Source organism: Lemur catta, chromosome 21 (assembly GCF_020740605.2).
Source record: "Lemur catta isolate mLemCat1 chromosome 21, mLemCat1.pri, whole genome shotgun sequence".
In the NCBI taxonomy this organism is placed as follows: domain Eukaryota; kingdom Metazoa; phylum Chordata; class Mammalia; order Primates; family Lemuridae; genus Lemur; species Lemur catta.
Genome location: NC_059148.1, coordinates 26447584 through 26475253, shown reverse-complemented (window position 1 = coordinate 26475253; position 27670 = coordinate 26447584). Strand labels below are relative to the sequence as shown.

At 43.6% G+C, this 27670-nt stretch overlaps 1 protein-coding gene across 2 annotated transcripts in view; it reads right to left on the bottom strand.

The window, feature by feature from the left end:
* Positions 1–741: 741 nt before the first annotated feature.
* Positions 742–27670, bottom strand: part of P2RX7 (purinergic receptor P2X 7) — a 36466-nt gene continuing 9537 nt past the window's right edge. The window contains exons 2-13 of one of the 2 annotated variants that reach the window (XM_045534885.1): positions 26389–26557; positions 25180–25248; positions 21446–21518; positions 20312–20408; positions 18366–18446; positions 17640–17769; positions 16502–16638; positions 9510–9600; positions 7709–7774; positions 7472–7621; positions 5657–5758; positions 742–1731 (exon numbers count right to left, since the gene is read on the bottom strand). In XM_045534885.1, the coding sequence (XP_045390841.1) occupies positions 1234–1731; positions 5657–5758; positions 7472–7621; positions 7709–7774; positions 9510–9600; positions 16502–16638; positions 17640–17769; positions 18366–18446; positions 20312–20408; positions 21446–21518; positions 25180–25248; positions 26389–26557 (1663 nt within the window). In that variant the 3' untranslated portion in view covers positions 742–1233. The remainder of the gene's footprint in view (positions 1732–5656; positions 5759–7471; positions 7622–7708; positions 7775–9509; positions 9601–16501; positions 16639–17639; positions 17770–18365; positions 18447–20311; positions 20409–21445; positions 21519–25179; positions 25249–26388; positions 26558–27670) is intronic. The other variant, XM_045534886.1, reaches the window with a different exon arrangement.

Here is a 27670-nt window from a genome sequence, read left to right as displayed (position 1 = left end):
CAGAAAGGCAGCTTTTTAGTCATTTCCAGTCATAAAATTGTGATGAGGATTGGAATGTACTGGGTAGCTTGGCAGTTAGATTTGATAGATTCTGGTTTGGTAAGTTACCTGATTTGGTCTGGTTTGGTGAGTAACCTAATTTGGTCTGTAGCCCTTCTAGAACTATCTAGTAGAAACCTAAGTTCTTGAGGGGCTCCAGGGTTGGTCTGGGCTCCCAGAGAACCTTGGAACCAGGGAAGGTGTGGGCTGAGTCTATGTCCCCATTCATAAGGCTTGTTCTTTGTCCCCGTTATCTGTTGCTGTGTAACAAACAACCTTAAAGCTTAGTGACTTAAGACAGCAATCTGGCTTTCTGGATTGACAGGGCAGTTCTCACTTGGGGTGTCTCATGCAGTTTCAGACATATGTTAGTAGGGCCCAGAATTACCTGAAGACTTCTTCTCGCCCATGTTTGGTGACTAGGCTTGGATGGCTTGAAAGCTGGGGCTGGCTGGTCAGGCACTCTCCTCTCCACATGGCTGCTTGAGCTTCCTCACAGCAGGGCGGTCTCAGGATAGGCAGAGTTTTACATGGGGGCTGTTTTCCCTAACAGCAAGAGTTCCAAGGGACAGGAAGTGGAAGCTGCCAGCCTCTTAAAACAAAGATCCTGACACTGACATAGCATCACTTCCACTACTGGGTAAAGCAGTCAGAGCTGCCCATACTTAAGGGAAGGAAACAAAACCCTTGGGTCCTGAGGGGTGAGTGTCAAAGAATTTGTGGTCACTTTTAATCTTTCACATTCTCCAGCCAGGACCAAAGGATTTGTTCTTAGTTGGACATTATCCTACTCTGACCTATACTGAGATGTTTTGCGTACCTGTAGCTCCTTATATGTTAACAAGACAGTTCATGAACACTGTCTCAATTCGTCCTCACAATATTTCTGAGATAGTAGGTTGGGTAATGAGGAGACAAAGGTACAGAGGTTAAAGGCCTAGGGTCACACAACTTCCTAGGGACAGAATTGAGACTTATATCTGAATCTCTTCACTGTCAGTCCATGCAAAGGGATTCTGGTTTGTTTGTTTGTTTGTTTGTTTAACCAGGTCACTGTGCTCTCAGACATATATAGAGCTATATGAGATGAAAACACATTTCCCTTTGGCTGAAAATTTGGCCACAGATCTTTGCAGGTGAAGTTCAAGGTGATGGTAAAGATAACACTAATATGACTGCTGTAGCCCCATGCTGTCAATAGGGACTCTTGAAGCCACTGTACTGCCCTTTACTCTTGGGAAACTCTCTCCAAATCCTCCAGCGGCAGCAGCTGGGTAGGATGGCAAAATCAGCCATGTCCTGGGAGCCGAAGCGCCAGGTGGTGTAGCACCTGTAGGCACAGTGCCGCAGCCGGCTATTGGTGGAATCCGCATCTAGCTCCAGCAAGGGCTCCTGGTAGAGCAGGAGGAACTGCAGGACATGTCTAGACAGGACGAGCTTCCTGAATGGCTGTGAGGTGGTGATGCAGGCCCCCGGCTTTTTCCGGCAACATAGCTCCTCCAGGCACCTGTGGCTCTCAGGGAGTTGGGACCGGAGGCAACTTCCACACTGGCACCACTCCGGGCTGTCCCCGGATCTAGGAGTCACCTCTTCGTGAAGTGGCTGCATCTCCTCTGTTTCTCTAGGAACGGAGGGCGGGTCATGGAGAGTCAGAGGGAGCTTGGACAAGTCTGTGAAGTCCAGCGGGGGTCTCTGAAAAAGTCAAGTGTCCAAACCCATCAGCAATGGTGACCCCCAGGGCTATAGATTCTTTAATTTTATCATTAACTTACAAAATTACATTTAATATTACGTTAATTGTGGTAGCTATCATTGATTAAATGTGTGGATCAGGACCATGCTTGTGTTTTGTAAGCATTGCCGCACTTAAACCTTTGAAGAACCTCGTGAGATATGTAGTCTTGTCTCCACTTTACAGATTTGGAAAGTGAAATTCAGAAAGGCCAGGGGTCAGTGCAGGTATCACCTCTTGACCTGACCACCCTGTCGAGTCGCTTTCCTCCCAGGTGACTCTCTTGTCACATCACGATATTCTACATTCATCATAGGACATATCACCATCAGAAATGATCTTATTAATTTATACATTTACTTGATGGTGATGATTCTTCCATATGAAAGCAGGGACCCCATCCGCTTTGTTTGTTGCTGTATCCCCAATACCCAGCACAGGATAGACAGTAAATAGTTGTTGACTTAGGTCTGCTCTCACCTTTCCCTCCAGGTTCCTCTACTGGCAAACCCATTTGTTATCCTCCAAGGGAAGCAGCCATAATTGCCACACCGATTCTTTGTGACATTACCCTGGGTAATGTTTGGGTGTCTTTACCCTTCACTGGGTAAAGAAGGCCTAAGTCAGGGACATTAGACTGGATAGTTCTTGTACATGAGTGTTCATAGTATCATTATTCACAATAGCCCAAAGCTGGGAACAACCCACGTGTCCCTCAGCTGATGAATGGATAAACAACATGTTACGTCCATATGATGGAATATCATTCGGACCTAAAAAGGAATGAATTACTGATCCATGCTCCAACATGGATGCACCTTGAAAACATGAAGCTAAGTGAAAGAAGCCAGACACAAAAGGCCACACATTTCATGAGTCCATTTATAGGAGATGTCCAGCATTGACAAATCCACAGAGACAGAAAGTAGATTAGTGTTTGCCAGGGAATGGGGGAATTCAGTATGGGGAGTGGCTGCTTAATGGATATGGGGTTTCCTTTTGGGGTGATGAAAAAGCACTGGTACTAGATAGTGGTGATGGTTGCACAGCACTGTGAATGTGCTAAAATGTCATTGAATTGTTTAAAATGGTAAATTTTATATTATGTGCATTCTACCATATACATATGCACACACACACAAACTAAATATAGTCACATGCCACATAATGAAGTTTTGGTCAATGATGGATTCCATATACAATGATGGTCCCATAAGATTATAATGGAGCTGAAAAATTCCTATCACCTAGTGACATCATAGGCATTAAAACATCATAGTGCGATGTGTTTCTTGTGTGCTAGTGGTGATGTTGTAAACAAACCTACTGTGCTGCCAGTTGTGTAAAAGTATAGCATGTAGCCTGGGCAACATAGTGAGACCCTGTATCTACAAAATATTAAAAAATTAGCCAGGCATAGTGGCACATGCCTGTAGTCCTAGCTATTCCAGAGGCTGAGGCAGGAGCATCTCTTGAGCCCTAGAGTTCTAGGTTACAGTGAGCTATGATTGCACAACTGCACTCAGCCTGGGTGACAGAGCTAGGCCTGGTCTATTAAAAAAAAAACTATAGCACATAAAATTATTTACAGTACATAATACTTGATAATGATAATAAACAACTCTGTTACTGGTTTGTATATTTACTTTGCTTTTTATTATTATTTTAGAATATATTGCTTCTCTAATATAAAAAAAAGTTAACTATAAAACAGCCTCAGGCAGGTCCTTCAGGAGATATTCCTGAAGATGGCATTGTTACCATAGGAGATGACAGCTCCATGCATGTTATTGCCCCTGAAGACATTCTAGTAGGACAAGATGTGGAGGTGGAAGACAGTGATATTGATGATCCTGACCCTGTGCAGGCCTAGGCTAATGCGTGTGTTTGTGTCTTAGTTTTTAACAAAAAAGTTAAAAAGTTAAAAAAAAATTAAAAATAGAAAAAATCTTGTAGAATAAGGATATAAAGCAAGAAAATATTTTTGTACAGCTGTACAACATGTTTGTGCTTTAAGCTAAGTGTTACAATGAAAGAGGGAAAAAGTTTCAAAAAAGTAAGAAGTTTGTAAAGTAAAAAAGTTACAGTGAGTTAAGGTTAATTTGTTATTGAAGAAAGAAAAATATATTTTTATAAATTATAATAGCCTAAGTATACAGTGTTATAAAGTCTGCAATAGTGTACAGTAATGTCCGAGGCCCTCACATTCACTCACCATTCACTCACTAACTCACCCAGAGCAACTTCTAGTCCTGCAAGCTCCACTCATGGTAAGTGCCCTATACAGGTGTACCGTTTTTATCTTTTATACCATATTTTTACTGTACCTTTTCTATGTTTAGAAATATTTAGATACACAAATACCATTGTGTTTTAATTGCCTATGGTAGTCACTATAGAAACATGCTGTATAGGTTTGTAGCTTAGGAGCAATAGGCTGTACTATATAGCCTAGGTGTGTAGCTATTCCACCTAGGTTTGTGTAAGTGCACTCTGTGATGTTAGCATGACAGAATTGCCTAATGATGCATTTCTCAGAACTTACCCAGTTGCTAAGTGATGCATAACTGTAGTTTACTTTATACACATTCCCAGCAAGGATGTTAGAAGAATGGAAAAATTTTGGCTACTCTCTTTCAAGAAGAGATGTAAAAATCCTAAATATTAGTGAATTTGGATCCACCAATAAGCACAAAGAATAGTACATCACATTCACATTGAGTTTATTTCAGGAATGCAAGGTTGGCTTAATAATTGAAAGCCAATCAGTGTAATTCACCACATAATAGAATTAAAGAAGAAAACTCATTGATCATTTCAAAAGAAGCAGAATAAATTTTTAAATTTAATATCTAGTCATGATAAAATTCTTAGCAAACTAGGAACAGAAGAGAATTTTCTTAATCTGATAGAGCATTCTTAAATGAGTAGTGAACTCTAGAAAGCTTTCTCCCTGAGATAGGGAATGAGACAAAGACGCCTGCTATTGTCACTTCTGTTCAATATTGTACCGGAGGTCCTAGCCAGAGTCATAAATACCAGACATTAGGAGGAGGCAAAGAAGGATTTTTTTCCCAGAGCCTTCAGAGGGAGCAGGGCCCTGCCAACACCTTGATTTCAGATTTCTAGTTTCCAGGACTGTGAAGGTATAAATTTCTGTTGTTTTAGGCCACCTAGTTTGTGGCAATTCATTAGGGCAACCCTGGGAAACTAATACAGTCAGTGAAGATACACAGCATTCAGAGCTGCTGGGAAGAGTGTGAGTTAGAACAGCAGCTCTGGAGTACTGTTTGTTAGTATCTTCTAAAATTGAAACGTATGCCTGCCTTATGACTCAGCAGTTCCACTCTTAGGTAGTTACCCAGCAGAGTGCCATATGTTTACTGTAGCAGCATTACTGGCATTAGCTCCAAACTAGAAACTACCCAAGTGTCCATCAATAGTAGCATGGATTAAATAAATTGGATGTTTATAAAATGGAAATTATACAGCAGTGGGAATGAACTGTTGCTATATGCAATGTTATGAATGACTCTCACAAAAATAATGTTGAGTGAAAGAAACCAGATAGTCTGCAGAGTATATACTGAGTATCTTCATATAGTATACTACTATACGATATGATTTAATTTTTATAAGATTCTAGAAGAAATAAAATTAATTTTTGGATACAGGATAATGACTACTTTTAAGGAAGCGTAGTGACTGGATGGGAGCATAAGAGGGACTTCTACTAGTAATAGTTTTTTAATCTGAGTACTGGTTATATGAATATGTTTACTTTGTTAAAATTCATCAGTTATGACTGGTATAAATTTCCATATGTGTTTATATGTAATAGTAAATTTTCTTTAAAAAAAAAAAAAAGATAATGTTTCAACTTACTGGGACTTCTTGCCCTTTGACATCTTGCAGACTTTTCCCAAGTAGCTGCTGGTCCACCATCCTAATGTGGGATTCATCCACAAAGGACACATACTTTAATGTCTAGGAAAGGAAGGTTAACACATTTACCAACTTTTGTATGGAATTATCAAGAATTACCTATCTAAACATACCTAAAAGCAACTGTTTTTTCCATTTATAATACCCAGTGACAAACTATTGAACCAGCTAAATAAAAACTCTTGCTAGCCAAGAATGAATAACTTTTGAGTCTAAATGTAAATCAGAAATGGAACCTCATGCACCTTAACTTGTAGGTTCAGCCTATCCACAGCTTACTGCCTAATGTTTTTAGGTACCCTAAGCACTGTGTAAAATTCCTTTGTTGTGGTCTCTCAATTTTAGTTACTCTAGGTTAAATGTCTCCAGAAAGTTACACTATTGCAACTTAAATTATTTACATGTTCATTAGATTTCATCCCATCTAAGGCCATGATATGGTGATTGTTTTTAGTTGCAAAGACGAACATTTATTTCAAAATGTGAAAACATGTACAATGGACAATGAATTGTGCATTCAGCTGTTGGAAAAGGACAGTGATGTTCTTAGATGAGGGAAAGACAAAGAAACTCCCTTTGTTTTTAGGCACCAGGGATTTCTGTTTGGGCGGAATCATGGTGTTGAGTGCAGAGGACCTGCTTAGTGAAGTCCAAATTAATCAAATCAAAACAATACAGATGAGGCTAAAATTCCCTTTGACTACTCCCCCACCCTGGGCTTCTTTCCAGAAGCAACCCCTGTTACCGCTTTTGTGTATATTCAACACCTTTTGCATGGATATGTATACCCACACACACATATATACATATGTGTATACACGTGTATGTAGATAAAATACACATATAGAAAATATATAGAATAAGTTTATATGTGTAGTTTTTTTTAACCTATATATCATACCATACCTATTGTTCTACAGTTTGTTTTTGTACAAAATATCTTGGATATTTACTCATGCAAGTACCTATAACTCAGTAGTTATAGATCCCATGTTGGAATTTCAGCTCTGTGACTTATTAGCTGTATGACTTTGGGCAAATTATTTAACCTTCCCGTGCCTCATTTCCTCTTTTATAGAGAGAATAGTGGCAGCTATCTATATGGTTATTGTGAGGATTCAGTGAGTTAATATACACAAACCATTTAGAAGTGCTACATAAATGTTGGCTATTGTTATCTACCTCACTTTTAAACTGGTGCCTGGTATTCCTTACTAGGGGTTTATCATAGTTTCTTTCACCATTCACCTATTGGATGTTTGGGTAGATGCTGTTTCTTCACTGTTAACAATCATTTATTAATAATAACTTAATAATCAGTGCTGCAGTGAACGTCTTGTACATGTGCACTGCTTGGGTACTAATGTGAGAGTGTCTCTAGGGTGTATATGGAGAAGTGGAAATGCCAGGCTGTAAAGTATGTCCTATGTAAATGTTATTAGTCACTGCCAAATTGTTCTCCAAAGTCATTGTGGTGTTTTTTTTTTTTTTTGCCTGTATCAATTTAATAAATGACAACATTGATAAGTCCTGGAACATAAAAATTTGCCTTCCCTACATCTTGCCTCTCCATTTTTGTTTCTATTCTTCTCTAAGACCAAAGGATTCATCTGGGAGATGGTTGATTGGGGTGGAGTCCAGAGATTTATTCACTACAGGATTAAACCTGCAATTTTGGTGTAATTTTAGTGCATTTCTCAGGGATCTAATGGAACCTCGAGTGATTGGGTGTCCTTTAAGCATGGTGTGCCTTACCGGCTTTGGCTCCACGATGGACTCACACTTCTTCCTGTAGTAGTATTCATTGACTGCGCAGGGTTCACAGCACTTGCAACAGGGATAAACATGGGATCGACAGCAGCTACTGGAGTAAGTGTTGATGAGAAAGTCAATGAACATAGTGGCCTGGAGAAAACCCACACACGCACTAAGTTAGTGAAACTTCTTTTTGCCAAATCATTTTCAGAAAGCATGAGAAAGAGAATCTCTTACCAAACCAAAGTAGGAGAGGGTTGAGCCAATGTACACGATCAGTTGGATAATGTCAAATTTTCCTCCCTGAAAACAGAGCAGGATAGTTTACTTGGTTGGAATTCAGAGCAACGCTCTTTTGCTTTCACACATGCAGTTGCTGGTGTAGTAGGGAGTGGAGCCCAGTGCCGTGACTTTGATAGATGGGTTCAAATGCTCACTGAGGCAGAGACTGTGCAGATTGAAACTATGGATTTCATTTCAAGTTTGCCTGTTTCTGCTGTCCAGGGTGTGCTTGGGCCATCAATGTTTTAAGCAAACAAGCATTGGAACCTGCACATTAAGGGGAGAACCACTGAAGATTTGTTATTTTTCCATTTGAGGTGAGGGTTTCAGACAAGCTTTCCCTGGAAGAGGTTTGAGATTACTTCAGATGCAGAGGGAAGGAATGTCCGCACAGACTCTTCCCTTGGGTGGCCTTGTGGATTTTATTCTCAATGGTCTTTCCATGCTCTCAGCTGTAGCTTGTTGATTCTTGTGCTGCGTATCACCATGTTATATAAATAATGTGCTGTGAAGCAGGGTGTTATGAATCTGTTGATTTTTTTTTTTGCATACTGGCATCCCTTCATTCCTTCTTCTGAAGACATCACCACAATTTTTTTTGGGGAGAACCATTTCTCTTTATATTCATTCCATGTAGTTTGGTTGGGGGCGGGGGGTGCCTTGGCTCTCTCCTCTGGCCCCTGGGCTGGGTCAGGGCTGGTTCAAGACCAGCCATTGAGAGTATGACATGACTCTGGTCACATTGATTACTTCAGCAGTGGGCATGTGACCCATATCAGGCCAATCAGGGCCAATGGCATCTGCCTGAGGCCTTTGCTCAAACTTCTGGCAAAGAGATGTTTTCTTTTAATTGAGGTTGCTCGCTGGGTGTGGTGGCTCATATCTGTAATACCAGCACTTTGGGAGGCTGAGGTGGGAGGATTGCTTGAGCCCAGGAGTTGGAGACCAGCCTGGGCAACACAGCAAGACCTCATCTCTACAAAAAATAAAAATTAGCTGGTTGTGGTCGTGTGTGCCTGTAGTCCTAGCTATTCCAGAGGCTGAGGCAGGACGATCACTACAGCCCAAGAGTTTAAGGCTGCAGTGAGCTATGATCGTGCCACTGTACTCCAGCCTGGAGACAGCAAGATCCTGTCTCTAAAATAATAATAAAAATTGAGGTTGCTAAACTGGTCAGATATAAGGAGCTGTGTGATACTACCATATAGAGATGGCCAGTCTAAGGATGATACCAAGACAGAGGAGAACATATGTAAGAAATGGAGGGAAACAGATTCCTGAGGATGTTGTTTGAACACCTAGATCTAGCCATACCTGAAACTTAAAAATTACCCCTGGATTTTTTTCAGTTATGTGAACCAAAAAACAGACAAAAAAAGGACTTTTTTTCCTATGCCAATTTGAGTTGGATTCTGTTACTTATACACTGTCTTGCAGAGGGTTTTCTTTCTCTCTCTTTTTAAGCATCAGAGCATTTTTAAAGTTGAATATTAGAATTTTTTCCAGGGCCACTCTTTTTGTTTTTTCTCCATCCCCTCCCCCTGCCACCACCAGTGCCACTCTTGTACTCGTCAGGTGACTTATTCTTGGACAGTACTCCAGGGACATTTCTTCCTCCTTCTTTTGTCCCACATGTGAAATGCACAGTGCTAGCTAATGACTATGACCAAAAGCATTCACTCCTTGAAGGCACTACAACCATAATTAGGACATAGTCATAGGGAGGAGGTGCCTGGGGCTGGGAGCAGAGACTTACTGTGCCAAAAACCAGGATGTCAAAACGGATCCCAAAGACTTTTATCAGAGTCCGTTTTTCGACATTGTTTTCCTTATAGTACTTGGCGTATCTGTAGGAAGAAAAGGATCCATACGTATAAAACTCTCTTTGAACGTGCTGGTATTTTATGAAAGAAAAAACCAAATCAGTAGCCGACCTCGTCCTCCTGGTCTGCCTTCCAGGTCTGCTGCGTGGCAGAGGGAAGAACACAAGCAAAACCGCTGGATTACTCTCTCTGGCCACTTGGAACCAGGAAGCTTCCACCTGTCCCCCCCGCCCCCCACCACATGCCTCATCACAGATTGATGGGAAATCAGCTTTAAGCTTAAGAATAAAATGAACAATTTTTAATCAATATAGAATTACCAAGCAGAGAAATTTTAAAAAATAACTTCAAGCGATCTGATTATTCCTTAAGAGGGGAAAATAGATTCGGCTTCTAGAACAAAGATGGGGGAGTGGAAGTGGCGGTGAGTCTTAGGTACTGATTGCTGGATCGGGGACAGGTGCGCCTCTGCAGTCTCTACTAACTGTATTTTCTCACGTTCTGTATTTGTCTATTTGGCAACCATTAATCACAGGGCCAAAAACTAAAGGCTAAAGTTGTTAAGTTGTTTACATCTGCCCTGAAATCCAGCTTTTGTGAGTGTGTGAAAATCATATTACAGACCCTCCAAGCAATCCTGAATTCCTGCCTCCAACCACCTCCTTTATCTAACTCTCACACAGGAAGCCAGGATTTCTCCTCAGGGCCAGGTAGGGCCCGACCAGACAGCTAGAGACCACCCCTGTAACCCACAGCACACCAGCATTATTCAAACCAGCCAACCCCAAGCTGTTCCCTCAGCCCTTCCTGGCCCTTCCCATGGAAGACACAGTAAAGTTTCTGGGCCATTCTGTCCCCTTGATTGTGCTTCTTGGCTGAACCCAGTGCTTTCCCCGTGGCCCTGCCCATTGTGGCGTGGTGTGGCCCCATCTCTTGGCAAACATACATAATAAATTCTTTCAATGGCATTGACCTCTCTATGTCATCACTCAGTCACCTTAATAAAGGAAGACCTGGGCACAAATCAAAATCACCCCAAATATGCAATTCTCACCAGTGCCAGAGTGAGGAAAAATGGTACATTATATTTTCCATGAATAATTAGGAAGGCTTAAACCACATGCTTCATGAAACTTTTAAATCTGTCCTTCCCTCTCACCACCTTTTGGCATTATTTTTAGATAAGGGTATATATATATATATTTTTTCTGAGTTATTAATTCACCATCTATTTACAGGTGTGGGGAGAGAAGAAAACAGAAGACAGATGCTCTGCCAAAATACGATATGGAACATCTGAAACTCTTTTTTGCAAAAAAATACTGTCAAAATCTGGCATTGAGATGAGTTAGATACTATGAGGCACTTCAATGCCTCTTTCTGGCCAGAAGGGTTTCAATTTCTTTGCATCTGATTATTCCTGTTCCAAGACAGTTCTTTTTTTTTTTTTTCCTTTTTTTTAATTTCAGCATATTATGGGGGTACAAAAGTTTAGGTTATGTATATTGCCTATGCCCCTCCCCAAGACAGTTCTTTCTTCTTCTGCTGTGTTGAGTGATTGTTTTTTAATACACAAGCAAGCATGCATCACCACTGCATGCCCCAGGGTAGGTGCTATCTCCCAGTGCAAGTTGTTTGCCTAGGAAGATTAGCATGGTACAGTAAGTACTTGAATTTCTGCTTTCAGGGTCTTGTTACAGTGGTTCTTAACCTGAAGGCAAGAATCACTAGGGGGGAGTGTGTTCAAAAGGCAGACTCCTGAGCCCCACTCCCAAAGAGTGGTTTCAGAAAGTCCGAGAGGTTTCTAGAATCTGTATTTCTAGTAAAGGTACCAGGTGATTCTGATGCAGGTGGTCAGTGGGCCACACTCTGAGAAACACTGGGCCCTGAACAAGAATGTTTTCTTGCACACTGTAGGGATTTATATAGTAGCCCCCAAAGAATATATATTCAAGTACCTAACAATGCCTTCGTGCCTGTGAATATGAGCTTATTTGGAAATAGAGTTTTGCAGATGTTATTAAGTTAAGGAGCTCAAGATGAGATCATCCTGGATTTAGGGTAGGCTCTAACTCCAATGAGTGGCGTCCTTATGAGATAAAGGAGAGGGAGATTTAAGACACATAGGCACAGAGGAGAAGCTGTGAAGAGGAGGCAGAGACTAGCCTGGTGTAGCCACAAGTTAAGGAATGCCTGCAGCCACCACAACTGGAAGAGGCAAGAGAGGATCCTCCCCTAGGGCTTCAGAGGGAACGTGGCCCTGCTAACACCATGACCTTGGACTGCTGGCCTCAGGAACCATGAGAGAATACATTTCTAGAAACTAGGAAACCAGTACAGGCACATACTCATGCTGGACCTGAGAAGTGCCTCATACATTCTGTTCAGGCCTGCCCTACTTTACGCGTGTTGTAAGTAAACTGAATCACAGTTCATTGAATAAGGACATTTTGCAATGGGTCATTTTGCAAAGGACAGAATCCTATAATGTGATCAACTTCTTCAACTTCCTGTGTTTTAGAAAGTTAGATTTTCTCATATACCTCATATAACCTGTAATTTTCTTCTCTTTTGTGTAGCTATTGAAAATAACTTGTCCACTTACCCATCAGATCTTGACTATTTTTGGCCAAAGATTTCTTCTGGTGCTCATTCCAGACAACATGCTCGAATACTTTGTTCTAAAAGAATATTAACGTCATAACCACCTCAGGTCTTCAGGAAGCTCAGATCTCTCCAGGAGCTAATGTTCTCAGGCTTAGCTCAGCCACTCGAAGGACATTTGCTGACATCTGATTGGTACATTGCCGTGTGTGCTTCTGCTGACTGCTAAAAGAAACAGCCTGAAAAGGCAGTCAGGGGACCACTGATCCTGTCCTCTCTTCTTGCTAATGGCCTGCTGCTCTGCTCTCTATTTAGCAGAGCAGCAGGGGATGATCAAAAAGCTGCCTCAATAAGGAGCTGCTTTCAGGGTCCTGATGAAACTCCATTGACCCAGAGGAGACAAAAGGCATTGGCCAGCCTTGACATCAAGGGTTGAAACTCAGATGCCTACAGTGGCCAGGCAGAGAACAGAACTGAGTGACGCTGGCCAGGTATAAGGCAACAAGGAGTGGTGGGGACAGTGACAAATCAAAAAACCACATTCCGTTTCTAAAGGGGACCACTGGTACTCGGCTCCAGCCATGGCTGCCACGGAGGCTGCAGACCCAGGGCATCCTTAGCTTTCCTGAGGACTGTGCTTTCCAGTTAAGAAGAAGAGAGACTGCACACACAGGAGCCCATGTTATAGGAATCAATTTATAAAAAACTTTAACTTCTCTGAATCCCTTTAGTGTTTGTGGTCTAGACTAGTGGTTCTCAAAGTGTGGTCCCCGGTATCAGCATCATATGGGAATGTGTTAGAAGTGCACATTCTTGGGCCCACTCTCTATCCACGGTGGGGGTGGGCCTCGGCAATCTGTGTTTTCACAAGCCTCCAGGGCAGTGTGATGCTCACTCAAGTTTAAGAACCACTGACTGGACCCTCCACACTCAATATGGGGTCCTGGAACCAGCAGTTCCTACCCCTGTGCTTGGAGAGGCCTTCCTTGGCCGTGTCTGCCCCATCACACTATCTTGTTTGATTTCCTTTGCAGGATTCATCATCATCTGAAATGGTCCTGTTGGATTTGTTCTAGTGAAGAATAATTTACATATCATAAAGTGCGTGAGTCCTAAGGCAAATGAATACCTTGTATGACCTATTCTTCTGTCAAAACCTAGAACATTCCATCATCCCAGAAAACTCTCCTGTACTTCTTTCCAGTCAATTCCTACCTCCCCTACCCAACTCTCCAGCTCAGCAAACACTGTTCTGTCTTCTCTCATCATAGGTGATAGAACTTGAACTTCATATAAATGGCATCAAACATTATGTACTCATTAAGGTATGGCTTCTTTTACTCAACATATGTCTGTGGGACTGATTTATTTATGTTGTTGAATGTAGCATTAGTTAATTCCTATTTTATTTATACTCGGTAGTGTTTTATTGTATAGATATACCAGAGTTATCCTCTCACTTGTTGGATATTTGGGTTGCTTCTGGGTTTTGGCTATTATGAATAAGGCTGCTATGAACATCATGTACAAATCTTTGTGTGGACATATAATTTCATTTCTCTTGGATAAATATCTAAGAATGGGATTGTGGGATTTCTGGATTATAGGGTACATGTATGCTTAACTTGGTAAGAAACTTCCCAACAGTTCCCTAATGTGGTTGTACCATTTTACATTCCCACCAGGAAAGTAGGAGAGTTCCAGTTGCTCTTCTCCTTGCCAACATTTGGGATTGCCAGTCTTTTTAAATGTTAGCCTTTCTAGTTGGTGTGTAGTTGTATTTTATTGTGGTTTTAATTCATATTTTGAATTGAGTAGTGATATTGAGTTGGTGGAACTTTTTATTTCCTTGTCCATTTTGTCCATTTACAGACAATGATAGGTTGTAGAGATTGTGTTAGGGCCAAGTCACTACTGGGACAGAGTTGTAGGAACAGGCTGAAAAAATGATCCAGACATAGGAGATACAGTGGAAACTAAGTTAGGATGGCACAGGCAAAAGTCAGAAGCAGAGGAGCGAACAGAGGGTCAAAACAAGAATGAGTCAGCACCAGTCAGCAGGGAGGAGTGTAAGAGTGCAAATGAACCAGAACCCTAGCGAATTCATTGGGTTGAAGTCCCAAAGCCAGAAGCACACATGATGTGCTACAAAGAAACTTTAGAAGTAAGACAACTCTTATAGCCCCAGCTACTCAGGAAGCTGAGGCAGGAGGATCGCTTGAGCCCAGGAGTTTGAGGTTGCAGTGAGCTATGATGATGCCACTGCATTCCAGCCCAGGCAACAGAGTGAGACCCTATCTCAAAAAAAAAAAAAGAAAAGAAAAGAAAAGAAAAAAGGAAGACAACATTGCAGGTGAGAAAGCAGTGTGTCCCAGGGTATTGAGAGTATTTAAAATGTTCTTCCTAAAGGGACTCTCATCAGGATGGCAGCCTGAGCTAGAGCAAGAAGCCCCACCACCTCCACCCCTTTCCCACCTCATACACACAGAAGAGCAAGATAAAATATTTCTGAAAAGTCCTATCAATACAGTACTGAGCTCAAAACAAGAAAGGACATTTTTTCTAGGCTAGATATGTGTAGTGAGTTGGGGTGGAAGCCATGTGACCCTTAAAAGTACCTGAACCAGGTCTATACCTGAGGAGCTGGAGTTTCAACATGCTTATGGGAAAGAGGGCTGGGGCTGCAGAAGCCCCATGTAGCAAGGGAGTAGAAACTGGATTTTTATAGTAGAAATCCTGAGCCCAGAAATTAAACTGAATACTGGTTCACGATCGATAGACACCATACGGTCTCAGCAGGAACAACTACAAAATTACATAATCATCCCAGAAGAATGTCTCCATATTCCACAGCACACACGGAATTTTGCATAAGATTATTTCTACAGAAGACAATATCCCAAAGACCACAAGGAGAAATCCCACCCAAGTTACTTCAGATAATAGGTCGATATCAAAGGAATTATACAGTAAAATGGATAAAAGGAGTAGGATCCATAAGGCAAGAATGGAACTCACTGGAACAATAATAGATGGCTTTGAAAAAGAACCAAATAAAAATCCTAGAACCAAAAAATATAACCATGGAAATTTTTAAAAATATGAAAGCATATGATAAAATGTTCCTAACCTTTGATTCAATGAGTCTAGAAATTCATCCTAAGGAAATAACCTGGAATTCAAACAAAGATTTATGTGCAAAGATGTACAGTGCAGACTTATGTATAATAGAAAAACTGGAAACAACCCAAAATGTCCAATAATGGAGGCATGGGTGAGAAAAATCATGAGATAGAAGGGAGAGAGAGTGAGTTGTGGGGCCAGAGTGATGTAGGTTAGAATTAGGGAGTGTCTCTTGTCTGATTTGGGGAGCTAAGCAAGGTTGGGCCTGGTTAGTACTTGGACAGGAGAATTATGGAGTATCTATTATTAGCTGTGGGTCTTGGGCAGATAATCTTCCAGGAACACTAATATCTACCTTCCAGGGTTGTTGGGAGGCTTAGAGATGGTGATGGCAAGTGCCTGGTATGTAGAAGACCCCCCCTAAATTATAGCAATAGTTATTGGTACACCCACACAATGGAATGTTATGATATTAATGTCATAGTCACAAAGAATTTTGAGTGACCAGGGTGCTAAAAAAAACCCCACAAAATACCAAATGACATGTATGAAATGATCTCATATGAGCCTCATGAAAGAACTGGTATAGACAAGGGAAATTCCCTTGATAGTCTCAGGGTAGAGGAATTATGGGTGATTTTCATCCCCCTCTATGCTTGTCTGTTTCCCAAGTTTTGTTTTTGTTTTACAAAGAGTGTACATGTCTTTGATCATTAAAAAGAGAAAAAGGCCAGGGGCTCCTGCCTATAATCCTAGCACTTTGGGAGGCCAAGGTGGGAGGATCGCTTAAGGCCAGGAGTTTGAGACCAGCCTGAGCAACACAGTGAGACCCCATCTCTACGAAAAATAGAAAAATTAGCCAGGAGTGGTGGTGTGTGCCTATAGTTCCAGCTACTCGGGAGGCTGAGGCAAGAGGATCGCTTGAGCCCAGGAGTTTGACGTTGCAGTGAACTATGACGACACCTACTCTCACCCAGACAATGGAGTGAGACCCTGTCTCAAGGAAAAAAAAAGAGAGAGAGAGATTCATGCAAAAAATTCAGTTACTGCCTAGCTCTTAGAGGAAGTCTTTTTTCATTGCCTTGTTGCCTTGGGAACCAACGCTAGTCTTACTGCCTGTTGGGGCTGCAGTACAGCGGGCCTGAGGCTTCTTGTGGAGCCAATGGCTGGCCACTGGGCGAGTCTGACCCGGAGTTACCTGAAGTTGTAGCCAGGGTACAAGGACTCATTGGTGGTCTTGTCGTCCAGGCGACGGAAACTGTATTTGGGACGGCAGCGATGGAACCAACTGTCGAGGTCGCAGTCCCAGTAGATCTCAATGCCCATGATTCCACCCTGGGGAAGTCAACAAGAGACAGTCTCCACGTCTGCTGGACGTGCATAGCAACGATCGCTGAAGGAAAAGTTTTCTTTTTTTGAGGAAAAATGCTGATTAAAGGCTTCAGAGCCACAAGGGCAGCCCTATCCAACTCACACAAGCATTATTACCATGGCAGTAGCAACGCATCTCCTCCCATTTGGGACACACCACCATTGGATTTATTTCCCTAAAATACAACTTTCAACAAACATCTCCTGCACTCAAACACCTTTAATGCCCCCCTCATTAAAAATGAAGTCAAAATTTATTAGGGCACCCCGTGAAATGTCTGTTCTGCTTTACCTCCCATACTCCCCTAGGGAAAGCTCTTTGCAGGTGTGATTAAATCAAGAGTTTGAGATGGGGGATTATCCTGGATTATCCAGGTGGCCCATAAATGCCCCCTCTTGTAAATGCCTTTACAAGTGTCTTTATAAGAGGGAGGTTTGACACAGATAAGGAGTCACCGTGACCACTGAAGCAAGGTGCTACGCTGCTGGCTTTGAAGATGGAGGAAGGGCCTATGAACCAAGAAATGCAAGGGATGCAGCTCTAGAAGGCAGAAAAGACAAGGAAATGCATTCTCCTCTAGAGCTGCAGAGGAAGCATGGCCATGCTGACACCTTGATTTCTGCTCAGTGAAACTAAATTTAGACTTCTGACCTCCAGAAACGTAAAAAAACAACAACAGCAACAACAACAACAAAAAAACATTCTTTTAAGCCATGAAGCTTGTGTTAATTTGTTACAGCAGCTACAGGGAACTAATACACCAAGTAGCTCACTCACAGGGCAGTTGTGGGGTTAGATGAGGTAATGTAGGTAAAGCCCTTGGCATGCTGCATGGATTTACTAAATGTTCAGGAAACGAGAACCATATTATGAAGACCCGACGGCCTGGTGTTTTGGCCAGTTGACATGCTCCGTCTCCTGACACACACCCCTCCACACCCCACTGTACAAAGACACCACTAACCTGAATTGCCACATCTGAAAAATTATCTCCTGTTTCTCGGAAGATATCTCCTAGTCGGAAAATGGGACACTGTGGATTCTGAGTCTTGTGAAAGTTACAAGTAATGTTTAAACCGGGCAAGATGTTTCTCCTGTGGATAATTAAAAGCAAACACCCATATAAACATCTCTACTGAAAACAGATCCACCAATTTCACAGGAGTGAGCTGCTGTGGTAGCTAGGCTCCGTGAAGGCCCCAAATGATCCCCACCTCCTGGGGTCCCTTGTGTAGTGTCCTCTTAGTCTCTGTGACCAGTAGCAAATGGCAGAAGTGATGGAGTGCTGCTTTGAAAGACTGTGGCTTCCCTCTTGGTTACTCTCTTGCTTGCTTGGACTGTCTCTCTCGGATAGCTTGCTCTGGGGGAAGCCAGCAGCCATGTCCTAAGGACACTCAAGCAGTCCTAGAGAAGGGTCCACATGGTGAGGAACTGAGCCCTCCTGCCAGCAACCACGTGAGTAAGCTTGGAAGAGGGTTCTCCAGCCCCAGTCAAGCCTAGAAACTACTGCAGCCTCAGTTGATGGCCTGAATGCAACCTGACAGGCCTTGAGCCAGAACCACCCAGAAAAGTCATTCCCAGATTCCTGGCAGACAATATACACATTTGTTGTTTTGGGGCTTCTGAGGTTTGGGGTGATTTGTTACACAGCAGTAGATAACTAACACAGCCAGGCATCCTGGGCACTTACGTGGTGTAGTTATGGCCGGGGAAGTCGATATTGTTCTTGATGAGCACAGTAAAGTTTTCAGCACTGTTCAAGAGTGCAGGTCTGGGAGGGAGAAATGCAGAATGCAGTGACTATAAGGGACTAAGGGAGACCGTGCACCAAGAGGACCAGAGGCTTCTGGTTTCTTGCTTTTGGTCTTTGGGATGAGTGAAGAGACATGGATACAGTACCCCAGTGGGCCAAGCCTTCCACAACTCTTCATAAAGCCTGTCCAGCTTCTCCCAAAAGAGTTTCTCCCTTCTTGAGACCCAGTGGCATTTACTGTGACACTTTTCACATTCTGATATAATTATATGTTTAGGTATGTGCGATGGTTGGGACCTGCTCCATATCTGGGACTTCTCATATGTTACCTAAAATGTAGCACAGTCTCTTGGTGCATAGTGAAATAAATATCTAACGCCTACTACATGGTGATGGATGTGTTGAATGAATGGTTAAATGAGCCATCTTAGCTAAATCACATGACATATGAGAAACTGAAGTTCATTCAGGGAGTTGCTTGCCCAAGGTCACATCAAAATGCAGCCCAGGGACAGGCACACTTATCTAACGAGCAAGTTGATGGCAGAGCTGGAACCGAAAACCACAGCCAATCAGAGGGCCTCTTGTCTTGAACCAAGGACTATGTGAGTGTAGGCTGCTGTCTACTCCCATGTGGGAAATTCCTTCTGTGACAAAGAATGTTTCCTGACCTAGAAATGAACCTGGGTGGAGCCATTAATGATTGGGGGCCAGAGAGGGTGACGCTGCCTGGCACAGCCACCCTGCCATCGGGAACCTCTGCCTGAGCCTTCCACAGGCCAGCTTGGGGCAGTTTTCTCTTTGCCCCACAGATGCTGAGGGAGTGGTCCTGAGTCTCATTGGTCCAGAACTGTGCTGTCCACTATGGTAGCCACCAGGCATATGTGACTATTTAAATTTGAATTAAATTAAATTAAAAATTCAGTTGCTCAGTTGCAGTAGCCCCATTTCAATTGCTCAATAGCCACATGTACCTAGGGGCTGCTGTTTGGACAGTGCAGGTACAGAACATTTCCATCACTGCAGAAAGTTCTATCGGGCAGTGCTGGTCTACAACCACTACACTTCTAGGAGCAGGTCGTGTGTGTGAACACACGTGCACATGCGCACATGTGCTTGTGTGTGTATAAGCCATGCGTGGAGCTTACTTTACAATAATTGTACAAGTATCATCTCATTTAATTCTTACAACAGCCCCATGAGGTACGTGAAGTTATTCTCATTTTACCGATGAGGACACTGAAGCTCAGAGGGCTTAAGCCACTTGCCCAAGGTCACACAGCAAAACTGTGTTAGAGCTAGGATTTGAATCCAGGTCTTTCTAACTATTCTCTGCTGAAATGCACTGGCCATTGTAGCGTCTGAGATTTAACATCCTGACCTTGTGTGTTGAAGGGAAGAATCAATACAGGGGCTGCCAAATCTGTATGTCACTGTGAGCATTTAATTTGAGAAAGCTTCCCCTTGCCTCCCTCTCTCCTCCTCTTTCCCTTCTTCTTCCTTCGTTTCTATCTTTTTTCTTCCTTCCTCTCTTTAATCATGCAGTAAGGACACTGATGAGTCAGGTGGACCCTCCTGTGGCACTAAAGGAGGGGTCTGGAAGTGCCCTGCTGAGACAGCCAGGAAGGTGGTAGCACCCAAGGGTGCTAAGGGTAGTAGCTACTTACTAGCCAGTTCAGAATTATTTCAGTATTTTAACAACCAGCATGGCCCTCCCAAAGATACTGCTTTGTGCCAACCAGTTCCCTTTACTTGCAGGGGTCCCCAAGCAAATAAGACCCAGGGCTTTGCGGGGCTGTGCTGAGAATGGAAAGCCCCAGCAGGGCCTCATCTTGTCACTTCTGAGAGCCACCGTGCATGTCTGTTCCCACCATGCAACTCACCGGGGGGCCTCCTCTACTGCCTCGATGGGACACCAGGCAGCAACTTCACAGGTCTTCTGGTTCCCTTTATACACTATACACCGTCCGGTCTGGATTCCTATGGGGGTTGAGGGGTTGTAGAAGCACAGATGTGAAAGAACCGTAGCGAGGAAGTTCTCTGGGAGGGGTGGCATGAACTCAGCCCAAGCAAGAGACTGTTTATGCCTTTCAACCCAAGCAGCTTCAGCTTCTGTGAAACCCCATCCTGACCACAAATGTACACAGGGCAAGGCAAACAAGCAAAACATTGAACAGTAAGCTTTTTTATAAAGGCCCAGGGAAGGCACAGAAAGACTAGATTCTGTTGGCTGTCTTGGATTCTTTATAAGAAAAGATGCCCGACAGAGCAGCTGAACAGGGTGTATTGTCTCATCTGGTATAAATTGGCTAGAACCTGGCTTCTCTAAGGGGCAACTGAGTCCCTCAAGGGGTACACTGCCTGTCCAGAGGTATGCAAAGCCATGGAATAAACATGGCGCGTCTTCCTGGAGTGTCAGGAAGATTAACAGATTTCCAAGGGAGAATTAATTAAATAGTGAGTAATGTTAAAATGATCTCTATGCCAACTCAAATACACATGCATTATGGAATAGTATGCAATGTTCATATGCCTCTGTGTGTGTGTGTGTGTTATAGCTACTGATGTTTTTTTCTTTTTTATGCTTTTTTAAATTGTCAGTTTCCTTTTTAAGTTAAAATATGAGATAAGGAAATTTTGCAGATTAATATGAGTACTGCTTCCAGGTGCCCTAGGGGTACTGGTTCATGCTCTTCAACCTTTAGGGAAATTCAGGGGGAGAGTTTAGAATATGCAGATGACACTATGGGCCATCTGATTTTTCTATCCATTAGAACCCTGAACCTGCTAGGTTTTCAGGAGCTTCTCTCACTGGGAAATTAGAGTCACATTCACAGTCAGCAGCTGGTCTGCTGGGGACAGAGCCAAGGCATGGGGCAGACACTGGCTCACATATGATGACGGTGGAAGAAGGCAGCTGAGAGCCAAAGGCTAAAGACCTGAGCTGTGCATTGTGAATGTCACCAAGATGCCAGACCATCCACCCCCAGGGTCTCTGGAAAAGAAACAGAAGGTACCTTTGCTCTTTGGGTCCATCCATCCCTTTTTACAGCCCCGGTCAGAGGAACAGAGTGTCCTGCGGGTGGGATACTGCAGGGAGAAGGACGAGATAGCGGGCAGTAAGTGGCTTGTGCTACTAAGATACCAAGAAGTGGATGTCTACGTCCACATAAAAACTTGTATGCGAATGTTCACAGCAGCACTACTCACCACAGCCAGAAAGTGGAAACAACCCACATGTCCATTGATGGATGAATGGACAAATAAGTGTAGTGCATTCATACATGGAATCTTATTCAGCCATATAAAGGATGAAAGACTCATACGTGCTACAACATGGATGAAACTTGAAAATGTTAAGTGAATGCAGCCGGTCACAAAAGGCCACATATTGTATGATTTCATTTATGTGAAATGTCCCGAATAGGCAAATCCATAGGGACAGAAAGCAGATTGGTGGTTGCCAGGGGCCAGGGGTGGGGGGAGTAGGGCGTGACTGCTAATGGGGACAGGGTCTCATTTTGTGGGTGATGGAAATGTTCTGGAATTAGATGGTGGTAATGGTTGTACAACTCTGTGAATAAAAACCACTGAATTGTACACTTTAAAGTGGTAGATTTTATGATATGTGAATTATATCCCCCAATAAAAAACAAAAATAAATAAAAATTTGAAAAGCGGATGTCTGGGTAGCCAGGGACCACTTTCAGGGACGGCCTGTAGGGTAGAGGACAGGTGGCCTGGTCCAAGCGGCCCTATGGTTTCAGGACTGAGCAGTACAGACAGGTGCAGAGACTCAGCAGGACACGTGGAATGGAGGGACGTCAGCCAGCACACTCTCCTGGCCTGAGAAAACGAGGCCAACCCAGTTTCAGGGCTGAAGAACAGGGTAAGGAAAAGAGAAATGAGATGACTTAGTTTATGCATATTTGACTTCCATTTTCTAGGAAGCAGGCTTGATGGCCAATCTTAGGGAAGCCAGAACATGACATGAGTACGAAAATAGCCTCCGCTCCTTGTCCTCTCTGTGGTTTGTGGCTCTTACAGCGATTCAGCGCAACGACCTAGGTCTTGGACCCAGGTACACCCGGGTTTTGGGATAACTGCACCATTTTCTAGCTCAGTGACCTCAGCCAAGTCACTTCACCTCTCTGAGCCTCAGTTTCCTCATCTGTAAAAGGAAGGTGAACAGATTTGTCTTGTATGGTTGTTGTGAAGGTTAAATGAGTTATGAAAAAAGGGATTTAGCACATAATATTTGCTCAATGAATGTTGCTCATAGTTTTCAAACTCTCTCATGATCTGTTTTCTTCCCAGGCTTCCTTTCTCTTATCACCTAGCATGTCCCTGGCTTCCTCCCCTTGTGACCTTCCAAATTAGACTACAAACCCTTTGAACGCAAAACCTGAGTCATATCTTGGTAGCCCAAGTGTCCAACACCTAATAGGTCTTGATAAATATGGAATGAATGAAAAATGAATGAGTGATCATTCACTGTGGCTTATGGAAAGTTATGTTATTTTCATTATGAACTAGAAATAAATCTCAAAAAACAAGAGAAACCAGTTTTATTTTGTTCTCCAAAAGAAATTCTAAAATTAAAAAAAAAATTAGTTTTGTTTTAATCTCTTTTGTGATTGTATGGCCACAAATTCTTGGTCACTCTCCCAATTGACAGGTGGAGAGTTTCCCCCTCTTTTTGAAGCTAGGCTGGTGCTGTGACTGCATGACCAATAGAAGTCAGCAGAAGTAATGCTGTACCCAGGCCTAAGCCTTAAGAAGGCCTGGAAGCTTCTGTTTTTTGGTCTGGGGAACCTGAGCTGCTATTAGGAAGTTTGTCTACCCTGCTGGGGAGACAATGTGGACAGACTCTGCAGAGAGGAAAAGTCTTGAGGGTTCCCAGAGAGGAAGAGATGCCCCATCATCCCAGTGCACCAGTTGAGTCTCCCAATGACACCAACCCTAGCTGTCATGGGACTGCAACTCCATGAGAGATCCTGAGGGAGACCAGCAGAAGAGCTGCCCGGCTGAGCTCAGTCAACCATTGAATTGTGAGAGTTAACAAAATATTTGTTGTTTTAAGCCCACCAGGTTCAGGGTAGTTTGTTTTGCAGCAACAGATAACTGAAACAAATGTCTATTCATTTTGGTGTGTAACTGGGACTTGGTCATATTAATTAAGATGATCAGAGGTAGAGTAGATGTTGCTATGCAAAGAGAGGAAGGGAATGTCCAATTAGACCAACCCAAACCAGCTTGGGGGATAGGTTAAAATCCCAGAGAGTTACATGTTCTCTGGGCTAGCAGTGCCCCCACAGAGTCGTTTGGGTTCCAACCACTCTGGGTGACATCCTGTCTGAGGAGGAGTAACATGTCATTTGAATCATAACAGCTCACATTTATTGAGTGCTTACAATGTACCATGCCTTGTTTTAAGCATGTTACAGGTATTCACTCATTTGTTTCAATAGTTCTAAGAGCTAGGTTTTGTTATTAGCCCCATCTTACAGATGAACATGTCAAAGCACAGAGAGGTGAAGTCACCTGCCCAAGGTCACAGAGCTAATAAGTCAAGTTTGGAACCATTAGCAACCTAGCTTGCAAGCCCAGGCTCTTAATCTCTGGCTGTCCTACCTCCCTTCCTTATGAGTCTCAGTAACTTGAAAAGTGTCTTTGTATGTATGCAGGGATGGAGTGTGGCATAGATATGACCAGAGCATGGGACAAAAGAGAAGCTGGGACCCCCAAACTGGATTAGAAACCAAGCGCTGCTGGGAAGGGAGGTAGAGGGGGAGTGTTTAGCTGGACTGGCTGGGTGGCGCCACCACTGCCATGTGCCTCGGCATTGGGAATGGTCCCGGTGAAGCACATTATGTGACCTGAGAGGGGAGGGTGGCAGGGTGGGAGTGACAGTGACAGGCAGTACCTGGTAGGAACACATCAGTGTAGGTAGACTTAGAAGATTAGCTAGTTTTCATCTTCAAGAGTGGAGAGCAGGACTGTGAAGGGACAGAACAGGACAAATACAGTTTGATAGGGAAGAAAGTTTTCCAGAAAGGGGTAGTGGAAGGTCAAGAGTATGGAGAGGGCAAAGCCAAGTTGGGAAAGACTGTCTGGGGGGGTGGGGGTGGTCATGGGGGTCGTGTGCACCTGACACAGAGGCTAAAACTCTTAAGAAGTGGGATGAACAGGCAACCCTGAGCTGCTTGACAGTGTTTCCCAGGACTGGGCCAGCACACAGCTCAGCGTGGACCATGGCTGGAGAAGCTATGAATGAGGTCACACAGCGTCTACTCCTGGCTTTGCCTCCAGCAAGCTGTGTGACCCTGGGGAAGTCACTTAACCTCTCTGGGTCTGTGTTCTGACCTGTGAAATGGGGCTGGGAATGCCATTATCCTCCCAAAGTTGTGAGGCTCCAATGAAACGTAAAATGTGCAAATGGCAAGAATCATTGCTGTCATAAGCTGCGAAGGGACCCAGTGACAGAAAGAGCAGGGCTCCAGTCTCCTCGGGCCACAATGCTGCAGTAGGAGGCCGAGGGGGACAGAAGAAAATCTGGTGGCCATGGAGGGAGACCTGCAATGTCTTCTCCTCCTTCTTCCACTCAGCCCAGCCCAACCCCACAAAGAGGCAGGTGTTCAGTAATTATTTGCAGCTCGAATACACCGGGTCCCAATTTCCGTTTCCTCCTACCTGTGCCTCCTGTAGGAACTCTTATCACCCATCCAGCCACTCCCGGTCCCCTCCTTACCTCAGGACACAACCGCTGCTCTTGGCCTTCTGTCTTGAGAAAGTTTGTCATCACAAAGAAGGAGTTCCCCTGCAGAGAAAAAGGAGAGGGAAGGAAAATGTGAGGCCTTTGAGAAGAAAACTACTTAATTATAATAATCCAGCTTGCTAAGTGCCTGGGGGCGAATCTCTCCACTCTTCTAAGCTTCTAGAAACCGGAGTCTGTGGGCAACTTGGAATATGCCGAGGGCTTAATATCAAAGCCTGATGAGCCTCCCTGCTGAGCCGAGGGAGAGTGAAGGAACAATTCAAATGTCGGAGGAGTCATTTTCCATTCCAGCCTCAAAAGCAGCCTTTTCGGGGATTTTTGGACATAATCAAATCCCATTAAATTGAAATGCAAGAGACCTGTGGAGGTGGGAGTAGGGGAGTAGACTTCATAGAACACTGTTCATATTTTCCAGGACTTTAATTAAAGGGCGATAGGGCAGCCCACCACCTGGGCAATGGCAGGATTTTAATGACCCACTGTTAGAAACAAACAGCAGCTTCTGCTTTATGGGTTTTTGCAAAGCTTTCCAGCTCCCTGGGACTGCAAACGTGTGTGCCCTTTTGTCCCTACTGCCCGCCCACCCCACCCCCCATCTGTATTTTGCAATCCTCAATCCCAGTTTAATTTCTCTGATTTGGCAATTCTCCTTTCATTTTCTCTGCTTGCAAATTTAGAAAGTCACATGCTTTTTCTCTGTGACCAGCACCTTTCCTCTCATTGCCAATTACATCCTTTCTTTGTGCAAAAATGTGCACAAGAATGGGCTCCTGGAGATGTTTTTTGTTCATGAAATGCCACACAAACGAAGGTGCCTTCTGGGTAGAAAGTTCTTTGCCCTTCTGAATCTAGGCAGACCTTGCTGACTTGGTGGCTCTGCTTCTAAAAAGCTGTGTATAAATGGAGTGTGAGTGAATCAAATCATGTTTTAAATGCACCAGGACACGCTTCTATTTTGAGAAACCCTGTAGGACTTGATAAAGCAAAGAAGCATCTCCTTTGAGCTGCTGGATCTGACCCAGTTCGCCAATTTTTAGGTTTTCTCAGTTGGGATTTTTACAGAGCTTTTAAAATAGGGCCAGTATTTTTCTGGAGTGAGGCTCTAGGTCCCAGGGGAAGGGGGCGAGGCCCTGGTGACAGTGACCAGGGGTGAGTGTTGGGAGAGTGCTGCTGGGTGCTCACCTGCAAAGGGAAGGTGTAATCCGCAGTGTCAAAGACGTGCTGCACCGACTTCTTCACTCCGTTCTCTATGATCTCCTCTTTCACCTCCGCTATCCCTTTCACTTTGGTGTGCACAGAACTGATGACAGGCTCCTTCTGCTGGTACAGCTTGTCACTCACCAAAGCAAAGCTAAGTGGCAGACACAGAAAAGCATCAGTGTTCTTCTTGAGGGAGGCACAGTGCAGTGGTTTGGAATAAAGGCTCTGAAGGCCACTTCCGTTCAACTCTGCTGTGATTCACTTCTCTGTGACTCATGTTCCCTCTCTGCAAAATGGGAGGAATAGTCATACCAACCTCATGGGGTGGTTGGGAGGATTACATGAGGTATACGCAGACTCCTTAGCACAGTAACAGGCACACAGGGAGCACTCACTACAGGAAAACTACTGCCCCCGATCCTATTCTTGAATATTGCCTAACATGAGCCCTAATGTATAGGGCAGCTTCTCAAAATAATCCAGTTCCAGGTGGGGCCACCAGCTTTGTCCTGAGGCTCAGGAACACATCAGCACCTTCCGATCTAAAGCTGTGTCTCATGGGTCAGCCACCTGCTTTTCAGAAATGCCAAATTGCTTTAGAAATAACATTGGTAATAGCAGCTACTCTTTATTGAGCACTTAATACATGTCAAGCGCTCTACATGCATCTTCTCCTTTAATCCTAACGAGAATAATATGAGATGGTTACTGTGATCATTACCCTTTGGTAGATGAGGGAATGGGCTCAGAGAGGTGAAGGAACTTGCCCAAGGTCACACAGAGACACAGTGGCAGAACTGAGGTCCATGATTGGTCCACCTTATAGCCCAGAGCCAGCAGCTTTCTTAACCATGTGCTAGACTTGTTCATAAATGACATGGCTCTGCCTCTGGTTTCCTGCCATTTGGTCAGTTCATTAACTGTTTTTTTTTTTTTTTTTTGAGATAGAGTCTCCATTTGTTGCCCAGGCTAGAGTGAGTGCTGTGGCATCAGCCTAGCTCACAGCAACCTCAAACTCCTGGGCTCAGGCAATCCTCCTGCCTCAGCCTGCTAAGTAGCTGGGACTACAGGTGCGAGCCACCTCGCCTGGCTAATTTTTTGTTTCTATTTTTAGTTGACTGGCTAATTTTTTCTATTTTTAGTAGAGATGAGGTCTTGCTCTTGCTGAGGCTAGTCTTGAACTCCTGACTTTAAGCGATCCTCCCACCTTGGCCTCCCAGAGTTCTAGGATTACAGGCGTGAGCCACTGTGCCCAGCCATGTTT